At 41.5% G+C, this 14,887-nt stretch overlaps 2 protein-coding genes across 5 annotated transcripts; one reads left to right on the top strand and one right to left on the bottom strand.

The window, feature by feature from the left end:
- Nucleotides 1-4,376: 4,376 nt before the first annotated feature.
- Nucleotides 4,377-8,552, bottom strand: LOC135558847 (2-oxoglutarate and iron-dependent oxygenase JMJD4-like). Its single transcript, XM_064993016.1, has 6 exons — nt 8,078-8,552; nt 7,669-7,834; nt 7,204-7,329; nt 6,836-7,103; nt 6,542-6,688; nt 4,377-4,800 (listed from the first exon to the last, which is right to left on the bottom strand). Exons 1-6 carry the CDS (start codon nt 8,328-8,330, stop codon nt 4,465-4,467), a joined length of 1,296 nt encoding a protein of 431 aa, XP_064849088.1. The 5' UTR covers nt 8,331-8,552; the 3' UTR covers nt 4,377-4,464.
- On the top strand, nt 8,143-14,819 carry LOC135558848 (synaptosomal-associated protein 47-like). Of its 4 annotated transcripts, none has more exons than XM_064993019.1 (6): nt 8,143-8,191; nt 9,519-10,048; nt 10,312-10,811; nt 11,188-11,312; nt 13,845-14,040; nt 14,432-14,819. In XM_064993019.1, exons 2-5 carry the CDS (start codon nt 9,543-9,545, stop codon nt 13,989-13,991), a joined length of 1,278 nt encoding a protein of 425 aa, XP_064849091.1. In that variant the 5' UTR covers nt 8,143-8,191; nt 9,519-9,542; the 3' UTR covers nt 13,992-14,040; nt 14,432-14,819. The 4 variants fall into 4 exon arrangements, with proteins under 4 accessions (XP_064849091.1, XP_064849092.1, XP_064849090.1 ...); XM_064993020.1 differs by lacking the exon at nt 8,143-8,191 and adding an exon at nt 8,775-9,025 and having other exon boundaries at nt 11,191-11,312; XM_064993018.1 differs by lacking the exon at nt 8,143-8,191 and adding an exon at nt 8,776-9,018.
- Nucleotides 14,820-14,887: the final 68 nt, after the last annotated feature.

The following is a 14,887-nucleotide window of genomic DNA, read 5'->3' as shown; positions in this document are numbered from 1 at the left end:
TGGTACTGACAATTGAGATGTACAAACTCTAAAAGGCAATCCGTAATTTTGATTAAGACTTTAATGAGCGAGCTAGGACGGACATAGTCAATACAACTATTTGTTCGGCACTTTTGAAACGTAAAACAACATAGTTCAGAACATGGGCCGTTCTTACAGTATTCTCCCTGTACACCAAGTCAGATTCATAGCATAAATAAAGGGGGCATATAAGCAGACAATGTAAGCTCTTACAATATTCGATGATGACATTTCTCTAAAACAGACTATGAATCAAATCAAATTGTATTGGTCACATACAGTTGAAGTCGGAAATTTACATACACCTTAGCCAAATACATTTAAACTCAGTTTCACAATTCCTGACATTTAATCCTAGTAAATATTCCCTGTCTTGGGTCAGTTAAGATCACCACTTTATATTAAGAATGTGAAATGTCAGAATAATAGTAGAGAGAGTGATTTATTTAAGCTTTTATTTATTTTATCACAATCCCAGTGGGTCAGAAGTTAACATACACTCAATTAGTATTTGGTAGCATTGCCTTTAAAATGTTTAACTTGGGTCAAACGTTTCGGGTAGCCTTCCACAAGTTTCCCACAATAAGTTGGGTGAATTTAGGCCCATTCCTCCTGACAAAGCTGGTGTAATTGAATCAGGTTTGTAGGCCTCCTTGCTCTCACACACTTTTTCAGTTCTGCCCACAAATTTTCTATAGGACTGAGGTCAGGGCTTTGTGATGGCCACTCCAATACCTTGACTTTGTTGTCCTTAAGCCATTTTGTCAAACTCTGGAAGTATGCTTGGGGTCATTGTCCATTTGGAAGACCCATTTGCGACCAAGCTTTAACTTCCTGACTGATGTCTTGAGATGTTGCTTCAATATATCCACATGATTTTCCAGCCTCATGATGCCATCTATTTTGTGAAGTGCACCAGTACACCCTGCAGCAAAGCACCCCCACAACATGATGCTGCCACCCCCGTGCTTCAGGTTGGGATGGTGTTCTTCGGCTTGCAGGCCTTTTTCCTCCAAACATAACGATTGTCATTATGGCCAAACAGTTCTATTTTTGTTCCATCAGACCAGAGGACATTTCTCCAAAAAGTACGATCTTTGTCCCCATGTGCAGTTGCAAACCCTAGTCTGGCTTTTTTTATGGCGGTTTTGGAGCAGTGGCTTCTTCCTTGCTGAGCGGCCTTTCAGGTTATGTCGATATAGGACTTGTTTTACTGTGTATATAGATACTTTTGTACCTGTTTCCTCCAGCATCTTCACAAGGTCCTTTGCTGTTGTTCTGGGATTGATTTGCACTTTTCGCACCAAAGTACGTTCATCTCTAGGAGAAAAAAACAACATCTCCTTCCTTAGCGGTAGGCCTTGAAATACATCCACAGGTACACCTCCAATTGACTCAAATGATGCCAGTGAATTATAAGTGAAATAATCTGTCTGTAAACAATTATTGGAAAAATTACTTGTGTCATGCCCAAAGTAGATGTCCTAACTGACTTGCCAAAACTATAGTTTGTTAACAAGACATTTGTGCAGTGGATGAAAAACAAGTTTTAAGGTCTCCAATCTAAGTGTATGTAAACTTCCGACTTCAACTGTACACATTGTTAGAGATGGTAATGCGAGTGTAGAGAAATGCTTGTACTTCCAGTTCTGACAGTGCAGCAGTATCTAACATGTAATCTAACAATTCCACAACAACTGCCTAATACACACAAATCTAAAGGGATGGAAAAATAATATGTACATATACATTTATGGATGAACGATGACCGAGCGGCATAGGCAAGATTCAATATATGGTATAAAATACAGTATATACATATGAGATGAGTAATGAAATATATGTAAACATTATTAAAGTGGCATTATTTAAAGTGACTCGTGATCCATTTATTAAAGTGGCCAATGATTTGAGTATGTATGTAGGCAGCAGCCTCTGTGTTAGTAATTGCTGTTTAACAGTCTGATGCTCTTGAGATAGAATCTGTTTTTCAGTCTCTCGGTCCCAGCTTTGATGTACAAGTACTGACCTCGCCTTCTGGGTGGTTGTGGGGTGAACAGGAAGTGGCTCGGATGGTTGTTGTCCTTGATAATATTTTTGGCCTTGCTGTGACATCGGGTGCTGTAGGTGTCCTGGAGGGCAGGTAATTTGCCCCCAGTGATGCGTTGTGCAGACCGCACCACCCTCTGGAGAGCCTTGCAGTTGAGGGTTGTGCAGTTGCCGTACCTGTTCTCACTTGAACAGGAAGGTGGCAAGGCAGTCCTTCTTGGGCAAATTTTGTCATCAAACTTTTTCATCAAAGTCTGGCTTTTTTTTCATTTAACCAAGTCAGTTAAGAACAAATTCTTATTTACAATGACGGCCTACCCCTGCCAAACCAGGACGACACTTGGCCAATTGTGAGCCGCCCTATGGGACTCCCAATGACGGCTGGATGTGATACAGCCTGGATTCGAACCAGGATTCGAACCAGGTACTGCAGTGAAGCTTCTTGTCTGAGATTTCCGAGTTTCCAGTTGTTTTGAATGCGGCAGAAGTCATGCTGGATTGACAGCAAGGCCAATGTTGAATGTTTATCCTTAAGCTTAGAAAAGAGACCCTTAAACCCAGACTTGGACAAAACACCCACTCCATTGAATAGCAGGCTAGTGATTGCTTTGCAGTGCTTGCAGTTAGCCACTGATTCCTTTCAAACCACTCATTGTTGAATTAGTGATTGCCAACCTATTGTGTAGTGTTTATGTCCAATGGCCGATGAGCACCAATACGTTTTATCGATCATTTCTCTTCATAATTTCTCTTCATATCACAAGGATTGAAAAATATTTGCCAGTAGATTGTCGACTTGATTCATGATGATGACTGCTAGCTAAGATTTTGAAAGTATGAAGTTGACATGATCAATCAAAGCTACGGTAGATATAACGTGATTTGACGTAATTTTATATGTGGCCAATGACCTTCACCTTTCTTGGATGGGGACTTCCTATGTAACTCTATGGCAGCACCCAAAGGGGCTTGAATTTTTGAGCTCTCCCCGTATATTTTATGGTGACGTTGTGTCCCCATGAGTGACAGAACACTGAGCCAATCACAGTACAACTATAGAATATTACCAACTCCTACGGTCTGTATTTTCCTCTGGCTGCCCCACCACAGAAACCACTGAACTAGTCTGAAACACCTGCATTTTGGAGCTGCCTTACTCAATAAAGCAAAAAATAGATATATATATTTTTTTACATTGTTTGCTAACTGATATGTAACATGTACTAATGCCAAAATAACATGCCAAACAGGCAACCTGCCCTGAATGACAGGTCACCACTGGTGTCAGCATGGCAACACATTGGACTACCACAGGCACCACTATGCAATAGATAAATGGTGGAAATGGTTTGCTTACCTCATCTCATACCGTGTGCTGTAGCTTATTGTCAACTACTGGGTTGTTGTTATGCCATATACAATATGGACGAGATGGCTGCAGGATACGGTATGGGATATGGCTAGCATGGCTGTTGAATTCAAGTTATTCCTTGTAATAACCCTATAATATTTCTATAGTGGTTTCCCCTAGGACTTCCCGAGGGGGTGAAGGACCTTCCTCCCGGGGTGGCTCTTCCTCTTGAGGTCAACCTGGTCTACATGCAGGGCATCAGCTTTAGTAAGGGCTGTTCCATCGGCCATGTCTCATCACAATGGGATGGTACGGAAACATCTGATGCCGTACGCAAGTCGGCACTACCCGAAGGATTGGCACCTCAGACCCAGTCTGGCAAGTCAGCCGGGAAGCACAGGGCCTGGGTTGGAGATCTGGGCATTCGACTGGCTCATGCCAGAGAGCCATTAACACTCGAGACTTCTGAGGACACAGTCTCTGGAGGAATCCGTGCAATACTGGTGGCCCAAAGACTCTTAAAGCCAAATGAAGATAGAGGTATTTGACCCCAACAATATGCAACGCACACATGTTGAAATGAGCCGGATCATATTTACATGGATAGGGTACATAAAGTTAAAATGTTCTTATTCCAAATTACCTAGTACAGTATTTCACTGGTAGCACTACCAACCATGTCTATGACGTCTATGAATAGTTTCCTTATTTGTAGTATTGCGATTGTTCAAATATTGAGTTCCTTGACACTATGCTGTTTGCCAGTTGTGCACTGCTTGCCAGTTGCTAGCTATTATCTTAAATATTACTTTATGTATCTCTAGCGTAATAAACATACGAGGACACAAAGTATGGACGTTTGTCATTTTATCAACATCTCATTCACAACATAAAAAAACACCCATAAACTCACACAGGATGACATTATTATTATTTTTTTTGGGGGGGGGGGGGGGGTCAAGATACCATCAGGCTACCTCTGAAACCAAAGCCTTATCAACTAAATTTATTGATAAAGTTGCTCATAAAGGATACTGGGTGGCCTATTCCTGGTAAAGGGAGTGCTGCCCTCTAGTGGAGAGCATGGTCTCTCGAATCTGCTGCAGCAAACTTTCAGGTTGTGAGCTCAGAGTTGAATGATCAAGTCTCTTGAAGTCTTCATTGCAGAGCATGCATTCTAGAATGTGAGCCACCCTCTGTAGGTCAAAGGCAGCATGGTGAAGCCCCAATGTGGCCAGGGTCTCTGAAAGATGACGTGGGTAATTTGAGGAGTTGTTCTCGGAGCAGGAACTCAAGAAGGACATGCGGTTGTCAGCGATAATCTTCAGGAAAGAGGCAAACTCCCCATAATCAATCCCAGAGCAAGACTTCATGATGACCTGTAAAACAAAATACCAACTCAAATTACACAGCTTTTTAAAATACATCTTCTTTGTCAGACAGTGCCTTTGGAAAGTATTCAGACCCCTTGACTTCACCACATTTTGTTATGTTACAGCCTTATTCTAAAGTGGATCAAATAAAATCCTCAGCAATCTACACACAATACCCCATAATGACAGTGAAAACAGGCTTTTCTACATGTTTTAAAATGTATTAAAAATAAAACCGATACCTTATTTACATTAGTATTCAGACCCTTTGTTATGAGACTCAGAATTGAGATCAGTTTCATTCTGTTTCCATTGCTCATCCTTGAGATGCTTCTACATCTTGATTGGAGTCCACCTGTGGTAAATTCAATTGATTGGACATGATTTGGAAAGGCACACACCTGTCTATATAAAAGGTCCCACAGTTGACAGTGCATGTCAGAGCAAAAACCAAGCCATGAGGTCGAAGGAATTGTCCGTAGAGCTCAGAGACAGGATTGCGTCAAGGCACAGGTCTGAGGAAGGGTAACAAAAATTGTCTGCAGCATTGAAGGTCACCAAGAACACAGTAGCATTCATCATTCTTAAATAGAAGAAGTTTGGAACCACCAAGACTCTTTCTAGAGCTGGCATCCCAGGCAAATTGAGCAATCAGGTGGGAAAGGCCTTGGTCAGGGAGGTGACCAAGAACCCGATGGTCACTCTGACAGAGCTCTAGAGTTCCTCTGGAGATGGGAGAAACTTCCAGAAGGACAATCATCTCTGCAACACTCCACCAATCAGGCATTTATGGTAGTTGCAAGACAGAAGTCACTCCTCAGTAAAAGGCACATAACAGCCTGCTTGCAGTTTGCCAAAAGGCACCTAAACACTCTCAGACCATGAGAAACAAGATTCTCTGGTCTGATGAAACCATGAATGAACTCTTTGGCCAGAATGCCAAGCGTCACATCTGGAGGAAACCTGGCACCATCCCTACTGTGAAGCTTGGTGGCAGCATCATGCTGTGGCGAGGTTTTTCAGCGGCAGAGACTGGGAGACTAGTCAGGATTGAGGCAAAGATGAAGGGAGCAAAGTACAGAGAGACCCTTGATGAACACCTGCTCCAGAGTGCTCAGGTCCTCAGACTGTGGCAAAGGTTCACCTTCCAAGAGAACAACGACCCTAAGCACAGTCAAGACAACGCAGGAGTGACTTCGGGATAAGTCTCTGAATGTCCTTAAGTGACCCAGCCAGAACCCGGACTTGAACCCAATCGAACACCTGAAAATAGCTGTGAAGCGACGCACCCCATCCAACCTGACAGAGCTTGAGGATCTGCAGAGTAGAATGGAAGAAACTCCCCAAATACAGGTGTGCCAAGCTGTATTAAATGTATTAAAATATCACATTACATAAGTATTCAGACCATTTACTCATGTTGCAAGCACCTTTGGCAGTGATTACTGCATCAAGTCTTCCATGAAGCTACAAGCTTCATACCCAAGAATACTTGATGCAGTAATCACTGCCAAAGGTGCTTCAACAAAGTACAGAGTAAATGGTCTGAATACTTATGTAATGTGATATTTTAATACATTTGTCTGAACCTGTTTTTGCTTTGTCATTATGGGGTATTGTGTGTAGATGAATGGGGGGGGGGACTCATTTCAGAACAAGGCTGTAACGTAGTAAAATGTGGAAAAAGTCAAGGGGTCTGAATACTTTCCGAAGGCACTGTATGTCTATCTCCAAGTGTCTTATATACCTGGCAGTGCTGATGCCATGAATCCATAGTGTTCCTCCATTCCTCTATTTCCCTCTGGACAGCAGACAGCTCATTCTGAAGGAACTGCCACATAATGTCGACATTGCAGCCATTCAGCCAGTTATGGTTGATGGAGATGGTGTCTTCCTGCAGGATAATGAGACAGAAGTCAGGTTACTTAGTTCAGAATTAGCCATATGAACCATACAAGTGCTTAACTGATAATGATTTGTAAAAAACCTCTTGATCAAGTGTACCAATTAATTTGTCCCACATCCAAACTGCAGTACTTACCAAATTATAAACCTGATGGTGCCAACCACTGGGCACAAATATGATCTCCCCTGCTTCCTGAATGATCTCTAGTGGTTGACAGGCCTCATCACAGTGTGGGAATTGCACCTTGTCTCGAATCTCAGGGGCAGTGACGTCATAAGCAAGGTTGCCATGGCTGTCTCGTAGAAACTCTTCTTGCCCTGGGGGATACAGGAGCCATTTCTTCCTGCCACAGATGTTCGCTGACCAGCTGTAGGAGCGGAACACATCAGCGTGGAATGGCGTCCTATAGCAAAAAGAGGAAAAAGCAATCACATGTTGTTAGAGGAGACAGAGATTCAAGAGAATATCCATTATAGCCTCTATTATGAAATGTTTTGTTATACCATGAGCCTTTGGGTCCCATGTAGACGAACCGGTAGTCATCCACCTCCAAAGTATCCCAATACTCATTAAGCCAGTCAGAGGAAAAGAAGACTGGGGTTGTGTAAACATTGTGTTCAGGAAAATCCCTGTGAAAGACAGAGGACGGAACCATTGAGCCATGTTTAGCTTATTCTTAATACAGCTACTTTCAGTATATACATTATTTACATACTGTAAAAAACGTTCCAATCATTTTTTATTTAATTTATTTCACCTTTATTTAACCAGGTAGGCTAGTTGAGAACAAGTTCTCATTTACAACTGCAACCTGGCCAAGATAAAGCAAAGCAGTGCGACACAAACAACAGAGTTACACATGGAATAAACAAACATACAGTCAATAACACAATAGAACAAAAGTCTATATACAGTCTATATACAGTGTGCTCTTACTTCAGATGGCAACATACAGGTGAATTCAATACCTTGACATGTGCCAATCTTTCAGATAGAGACATCCTTTTGGTGATGAGTGTCCATTCTGTATGTACTCTCTCCAGTAGTGAATAAATTCCTTGAAAGGAATAATTTGTTTGGGGTTTGCATTGTATTCTTTCGCATTGCAGTTTGCAACTGGAACTGGAGTCTCATCTGCAAGAGGAAAAAAAGAGAAATACTTTGAAATCACAATTTACAAAATAGGTTATTGGTTCATCATAACCGCAACACATGTTTTATTACCAAATATATACATCAGATAATTACACAAAGTAAGATAAATGATTGTCAAATCACAGATCAGAACAACCCATCCATAGGCTAATCAAACTCATTCATTTGACATCAAAGTTACTGGACATTGTAATAAATATGTAGCTAACAACATTTATTCACCAAATTGCTGCAGCAGTTTCTGGAAGTTTGGCTTCCCCTCTTCAGTGACCCACTGTTTCCTACATTTCCAGTCTTCAGTAAATTTCCTCGAGAACATGCATGGGTGGTTAGGAAGTAAGTACTTTTTAAAGAATTTGGAATAGCTCAAATCCTTCTCTATGTAATCCACAAAGTGCGAAGACCAGAATTGTTCATAGGATTGCCTTGATATTTTAACGAGGCTGCAGCAGTTATGATAAGACTCCCTGTCCATGATACTGGATGATGTAAACAAGTCCTGGGTGTAACGTTAACTAGCTAACTAATTAGCAAGCAATCGAAACAAGCGACGTACCTAAACTATAGTGACATGATATGTCATATTAATTGCTTTTCCACCATTATTATTGGATTTACATTGCAAAGATAAATCAAAAATGTGGAGAAGCTGGTTCGTTCATTCGAGCCTAAAAATAGCTTCCTATGGCTATGCTATTTTGCATTTTAGGGGACCACATTTATAGATGCACACGCCCAATATTTGCTTTAATTTGTTCGTTTTTTTTGTACATGATTGTTTCCGTAATGTTTGCTAATTCAACGTTGAATGTCTTTAGTAAATATACACTTTGAAATTAGGCATTAATAATGCACATTCTACACAATTTTAAATAGCAGGATCATTGTTTCTAGACGGACTGTAAACATGTCTGTACTGAAGAAGTGACGTCTTTTCACGTCCAAACAAATCACTCGCTTGGGAACCAATCTGCGAAAAGATATTTTTCTTACATTTTTTTTTTACAATTATTAAAGTGGCACCTTAAAATATCTATTAACTGTTTCCACGCAGAGCAGCTGTACTCAAATAATGCACAATCGATAATAATATCGTCTTACGCAACATTACAAAACTGTAGCTTCTGATTTCCTGGAATAGTCATAACCCTGCAGGAGCTCAGGTGCCAGGTTTGTTTAAAAGTCAACAAAATCATCAAACAATGTTGAATGATCGCTAGTTACCTATTTTGTTTGTTTGAACACGAATGCAATTTACTCCAAATACACATTTTCTTATATTTTATTTGAGAGGAACGCTTATGAAAAGGTCTGCTAGCTAGCTAGCTTCCTGACATGTTATGATTTTGCATGTTTTGCTAGTCAGCTAACGTTAGCAAGCTTAGCATAGACATAGTGGTACTCTAGCTAGTACACAGTAACATATGTATCTAGCTAGCTGTACTGTCCATATAGTAGGTCTAAATAGCTAGTCCAAAATACCTTGATTACCATGACAGCTAGCTACTTACATAACATAGCTTTACTGCCGGGTTGATTGAAATTCCTAGCTAGCAGCTCCAAAGTTTTAGTCTCTAATCTTTTATCTCGATTAACATATTAACCTTGATTCAAATATTATTTACAATACAACATTTTAACATGTTCACCCCTCTCTTCCTAGGTGAGCATCTGAAGCCAAGCCAAAATGACATGCCCAACCCGAGACATCCCCATCCACAGCTGGCCAGGCTCCTACTACATCAACAGTGAGAAGCGCTGGGATGCCGGAACCCTGTCCCTGACCCGCACCATGCTGCGCTTCACCTCAGACCAGAGCAAAGAGAACTTGGTTGGCTTCCGCCTCTCAAGGATCATGGAGATCAAGATGGAGTCGTCCAGCTTCATCTTCAGCACTCTGACCGTGTTGGAGCATGGGAATATCAAGCACTGGTTCGGCTCCCTGAGGCCCAACCGGGTGGTGGTCTACAATGTCCTGGAGCATTTCTGGAGGGAGAGGTTGTTGTCCCCATCTGCAGAGGTTCAGGGGGCTGAGGCACAGCCGACCAAGGGGAGGGAGCTGATTAACCTGGTTGCGGGGGCTCAGAGACGGCTAGAGGACACAGGGAATGTCCTCCACCACCAGGGAGAGCAGTTTGATAACGTCATGCAGGGCCTAGGCAAGATCGACTCAGATCTGGGCGTGGCAGACAGGTAAGGTGGATATTGACTTCTACCTCTGGGCCCTGTCAGTCCATTGTTTTATTGTTTTCAAATATTGTAGCTAATCATGGAGATTTTCTGAAGTTTTGATGCCTTTCTATCCAAATGATGATTAAATATACACTAATATATAGTAGTGGTTAATTATTTGAGATTGGATAGCTATTATCCAGAACATTTACCCTTCTTAAATTGTGTGAACCGTCACTGAATTGGAGGCATTTCTCTAACTTCTGTCACCATTATCTCTGCAGGCTACTGTCTGAACTGGAGTCTCCCCCTTGGTGGCCTTTTGGCAAACTACCCTGGAAGAGTCAGCAGGATATCAAGGCTGAGCATGCTGCCAGAGAGGCTGCTTGTAAGTTAACAGGAACAGGCAAGCACAGAGTGATCACCAGCGTACCAGCCATCGTCTCCAGAGGTGGAGACTCAGACCTGAAGCCTGGTTGCTTGATGGTGATGGTCTCCTCATTAGAAGTCCGAGACACAAACTATGTGCTGCTCCACCGCTTTCAGAGGGATGAGGTGGATGACATCCGGGTGCACAATCCGTACGAGATCAGTGTGAGGCAGAGGTTCATAGGGAAGCCAGACATATGCTTCCGACTCCTGTCGGCTAAGATGCCGGAGGCCATGTCAGTGCTAGAGATACAGTATAAGAAGAAGGTGGAGTACACAAGTGAGTACTCTGCCTTCCTGACGACCCCAGCTACGACCCCATGTGACCAGGATCAAGGTTCAATATGGAATGCAGGTAAGAAGTTTAGATTATCCTCTGTGGTCCCAGTCGGGGGTTCCTCTTTGTTTATTTTGCTTATTTCTTTACAATGGTTTGTGTTTGGCCACCAAGTGGCAGTAAAGATCTGTGGGTTTTAGCATGGCATATTGTTCAATACACATCTTTGAAATTACTTTAGGCTCTTTTGAGGCTGTAATCTCATTATACAGTCTAGCTTATTGATTTATTAAATAGCTTATGGATTTGTTACACAATTCTGATGCATGCTGTGTTTTGTTGTTGTTACGAGCTTTCCCCATTACATTATCATAGGGTTACTGTTACGCTCATAAGAAGCTAATGTGTTTGTTTGAGGGGCCTACCACTATATCTCTACCCCCTCCCATGGCAGCAGGCATGCTGCAGTACCAGGAGACAGAGGTCCCCATGACAGTCCCAGCAGGAGAGCTGTCACAGGTGCAGGTGCATGTCCTTAAGCCAGAGGTCACTCAGGCTGAGGCTCAGGAAATCCGACAGGTGAGATACAATATCGGAATCTGGCTTCTAATGCCTCTTCCTTTTTCCTCAAGCATTTTATCCTATGTATCACATGCTTTATAACAGTCTGAAGTTATACTGCCCTAACATTTTTCTATTTTGCGTTCAGATAATGTTTATACCTGTCTTTTATATCTGTTTTGAATTCAGAAGAAATGCATGATTGAATTTCCATGTTATGATGCATTAAATGTATACCATTTCAATAGCAGGTTTTAAAGAACAAGTGTAACTTTTCTTATGTTCTATGAAAATCATGGGAAGATACATGCTGTGTTTCCAGTCCAAACCAGAGATTCACTGTGATGATTTTTATTTTACGTACTATGTATTTTATATAATAGTCGGTAAGACCACAAACCAAACTCCCATTGGGTTACAAGAGAGAGGAGAGAGGGAAAGAGACATGGCCAGTTATTTGGTTAGACGTCTCTGGTCAGACAGTGTATAAAGTATTTCCATTCAAAGTCTCATAATGTTGAACAGTGAGCTCCATGCATGGTCGATGGTTGCAAGACATAAACAGTGACGCAAATGCATTTTCGTTTAACACATTATTATGGGTGGCTCAGAATGATGTTTTCCATGTTAAACCTCTTCAAAACACAACATTTTGTCTATGTAATTGGTTGGTAATCCGTTACAGGTATGTTGTCATTTTCAGAATCCTCCTGAAACAGGCTACAGTCTCTCGAGGCTTGGGTGTTTCTTACAGTCCCATAAAGCTGATTGAACCTGAGGTTGAATGAGGCTTTTGTGGAAATAGCGTTCACAACAGCACAGTTAGTTAGATATTACAAGTTAAGTATTGACTACTTCAGAATGGTATCAATACGATTGTATCTCAATATAATTGTATATATAATCATTTTCAAACAAATCGATCGTGTTAGTGACATTTTTTCGCAATTAGTCTGTTTACAATTCAGGGACATGTGTGTTTTGTTTCTCTATCAATGGCTTGTTATTTTGTGCCGATAAGTCATAATGGTTGTTTTAAACCACAAAGCCTACCGCTTTCTGAAGTGGTAAAGTGGTACACTTTATTATGCAGCTAATTCACGTAATGATTAGTTGGAGTCCCTCGTTGAGAATCACTGTTAACCTGATTTCCTACCGAAGTGTACAGCAAATAGCCCCTTTGGTCAAAAGATATTTGATACCTGCAGATTATCGCGTCGTTTTTTTTGTTCAAATCAGTTGAATATTTACAGTTTTTTTTTATTTTTATGTCTTAAACACATTTCCTACAACTCACCTCACCTTTCATCAGTTTAATTATGTTATTAGCCTACTTTTTTATTTATTTTTGAACTTGATTTGTGTTTTACCTACATGTCTGACTGTGTATGTTGAAGGGAAGAGGATAAAAACGAACCAAAAGTTCAGAAGTGGTGTGATAAAATTTACCTTCAACAGTAGAATTTAGTTAAAGGTCAATTTTACAGTATATGGCACCAAATCCCATAAATTACACTGCAGTATATTTTGAAGTATCGATATCAGTCTATTTATCACATTTTCCTCCCAAACTGAAGAAACCTTAGAAAGTGAATGCATGCAGTTGTCGTTAAGGAGTACGTTGAAATACTATTTGTCTGCTCGTTGCTGTCTGAAGCCGTTCCTGTGCACTGTTGCTGTGTCTGCGATTACGGGCCTCTGAAAACTGACATAACGTCAATTGGGTGTGTGTGTGTGTGTGTGTGTGTGTGTGTGTGTGTGTGTGTGTGTGTGTGTGTGTGTGTGTGTGTGTGTGTGAGAGCACGTAGGATAACATAATATTAGTTTAGAAACCACGTGTTGGGGTGTGGAGTGAGTGTCTATTAAGTTTTGCTTGGCACAACAAGGTTGATTTAAGTTGTTCCATTGACCATAACGTACACAGGTGTTGGAGCGTGGAGATGGAGTTGCAGAATTCCCTGAACACACAGAAAGTTGAAATAACAAAATGTCATTGACTTGTCTGTTATCAATGACCTCAGGAGACCAGAGACCTCTGTATAGCCGCCATGTGCTTGAGTAATGTATACTAGTCACATGAATATTGGGTCACACGGCGATTGTGTCATGACCTAACAATGGAAATACAGTTATTACAGATCGTTTTGTTTTTTTGTCGGCAGTCCCTTCATTGTTTTTCATTTTACAGCTAACAGCCATTCGGTCTTCGTGGCTCCGACAAGCAGTGGAAGAATAATTATGGCTGAGAAAAAAGTGTTATTCCTCCTCTCTGCTCATCTCCCCTGTCTTTTCCACTGACTGACTCACTCACTCCATGTCCTCTCGGGACATAACCCTAGACAAGACACTTTTCCCCACCACTACGAGAATCAAGAGATTTACTCCCACAGACCTGGGTCAAATATATATGTCAAATATTTGAGCTGAGCTTGATTTACTTTGCCCTGTACAATGGATCAGAGGTAATAGATTCAAAAGGGCCAACCACAAGTTAATCCAAGCATGTGTGTGTGTGTGTGCGCCTATATGGCTCTCTGCCTACTCTCTCAGATGCTGATGCAGCTGAAAAACCTGGCTCTGGAGGCTGAGACTGAGCTGGAGAGGCAAGACGAGGCCCTGGATATTCTGACCAGCTCTACGGACCGGGCCACTATGCACATAGACAAACACACCTGCCGCATGAAGAGGCTGCTGTAGTTCACACACCAGCCAACCGGCTCACCACAGCGCAATCCAGAAATGCGCTGTGAGTTGCTGTTCCCTAACGACAAATGCATGTTTTTGTTCTGAACCTCTATAGTTGTAGCAAATGTCTGAGTCTCCCTTACGTCATTGTAATGTGCAAAATATAGAAATCAATGTCCCTCTCAATGCGGCAATTACCAACCAGTCCACTAGATGGCATTTACACCAAGGTAAGGAAGTGTTCACTCCCGTCAGCACTTTGTGGAGATAATGTCCTCGCAGCACAGTGAAGAACCATGAATAGATCCATACCTGGTTGTTGCTGTTGACGGATGATTGAATCCCTGGGTCTGTCACATAAGTATAGAGTGGTTTCTGATGTTGTACTTAAATCACTGTGAGGAACGATTGTCACACTGCTGCTAAATGTGTGTTTTTTCCTTCTTTTTCAGTTGCAGGTGTCCGTAAAGCCATTCCCCTCCCTCCCTGCACATGGTTTCCCTCCGGCTCCAAGTGTTGCATGTTGCTGCAGAGTAAGTGATGCATCGAGTGGGATCGCTGAATTATAATCCAGTTTGCAGTGGGTCTGAAACGAAGTCCCTTGAAACTGTCCTTTGAAATTCACAGAATACTATTCAGTCACCACCTATTCTATAATGTACAGTACAATAAAAAGCAGACGGCAACTCACAATCTTGCTAACATTGACACTGGATTTGGGGATATCTGTATAATCGTATTTGTATGAATGACTTGCATACTTCTATGCTGTACTCTATGTTGTACTGTAATTTATTCATTGTCTATTTATCGTTAATAAACTGTGATTTAAACCCAAAATATCTGGTATATCATGTGTTTCTTCATACGTTTCATGCCTCAAGTTTCCCATGCCAATGTACTGTAGA

Source organism: Oncorhynchus masou, chromosome 17, assembly GCF_036934945.1.
Source record: "Oncorhynchus masou masou isolate Uvic2021 chromosome 17, UVic_Omas_1.1, whole genome shotgun sequence".
Lineage (NCBI taxonomy): Eukaryota > Metazoa > Chordata > Actinopteri > Salmoniformes > Salmonidae > Oncorhynchus > Oncorhynchus masou.
Note: the sequence above shows the minus strand (reverse complement) of the source record. Positions and strands in the feature narration are given on the sequence as shown.